This window comes from Orycteropus afer, unplaced genomic scaffold (assembly GCF_000298275.1).
Source record: "Orycteropus afer afer isolate SDZICR_OR568_19922 unplaced genomic scaffold, OryAfe1.0 scaffold00206, whole genome shotgun sequence".
Classification (NCBI taxonomy): domain Eukaryota; kingdom Metazoa; phylum Chordata; class Mammalia; order Tubulidentata; family Orycteropodidae; genus Orycteropus; species Orycteropus afer.
The window spans coordinates 4457623-4458896 of NW_006921793.1; the positions used below are offsets into that span (position 1 = coordinate 4457623).

Genomic DNA, 1274 nt, shown 5'->3' on the forward strand with positions numbered 1-1274 from the left:
TTTTTTTTTTTTTCTTTTTTTAAGAGAAGTCTCATTTAACACACATACTTTTACAGCACTGAAGCCTGTACCCTGCACTGAACTCCTTCCCTGCCACAAAAAATAAAGTTGTATGGGGCTAACTTAGTATTTTCAGAAGGTAACAATATTCTATGTAGTTTGCATTATAGCACACTTTGGAAAACAACATTGGATGGCAGGGTCCAATGCCATCCAACATATTTTAGAATCATATATAATTACCAGCTAGTATTAACTGATAAGCTTACCTTTCAGGTGTTTATTTTCAGTCCCTAACTCTTTTTAAATTATGTATAACTCAGAAGACCACTCAGGTAAAGGCCAGTAATGATTTGGGGAGTTTCAATGATATAAGATAAATTCCTGTTCTTAAAGTAAGTGTTTGTGTGTCTTTGGGTAAGGTACCAAAACTTTAACATGTTATCTGATTATAAAAGCAGTGTATTCTCATTCACATTTCCTCAGAAGTTGATAAAATATTAACAAAAACAACCCCTGTATCTGATGAATCTCAGGGATATGAGAGAAACACTGAGAAGGTTTGTTTGTTCCTGGTCCTGTGTGTCCCAGACTTATATATATCTTCAGAAAGTTCCATAATACCCAAAGTGAAAGCTGTTCTAGAGGTTTCTTTAAGTTTTCCACCTGAGTTAAAATGAGGCCTTATCTAATAGTTAAACTCTTTTATTACTTTTATTACTAGGATTTCTCTCTCTCCCTCTCTCTCTCTCTCCCTCTCTCTCTCTCTCCCCCTGTGTGCACCCCATGTTGTAGTGTATTTTTCCTCAATATTCCTAAGCATCTTTCTGCTTAAATAAAAATTTTCCAAAACACTGTAAACACTAAGTGCCTAACTCATCCTACACATATTTCTCATTTAACCATTCCCAAAAGTCAGGCAGGGAATGATTCTATTTAGTATTCCTGTAAAAACAAATGGCTACTCTTCCAGTAAGATGGTGGAATAGACAGACAAGCTACACAGACCCTCTTCAACAAAGAAAAGAGAAACCAATTGACAGAAACACAGAAGATAACCCTAGAGCCCTGAGCTTTGAAAGGAAGTATACAGAAGTAGATTAGGCACCAACTAGTGGAAAAACCTGAATGAAAACAGGACCTAAGAATAGGCTCTGTTTGCCAAGGATGGCAGGGACATATGGGAGGCTGACAATGAGAAAGGAGACAGGTGATGAGTGTGTAAGTGCCACCAACTAGCGCATAGAGGAGCACAGCACAGTGCCTTGCTTACA

General features: G+C 37.4%; 1 protein-coding gene across 1 annotated transcript in view; it reads left to right on the forward strand.

Moving 5' to 3' along the window:
- The window catches only part of SLC15A1 (solute carrier family 15 member 1), a 62119-nt gene extending 61739 nt beyond the window's left edge, over positions 1–380 (forward strand). Inside the window, 1 exon segment of the mRNA XM_007948172.1 lies at positions 324–380. Within this exon segment, the coding sequence (XP_007946363.1) occupies positions 324–380 (57 nt within the window).
- The last annotated feature ends 894 nt before the right edge of the window (positions 381–1274 follow it).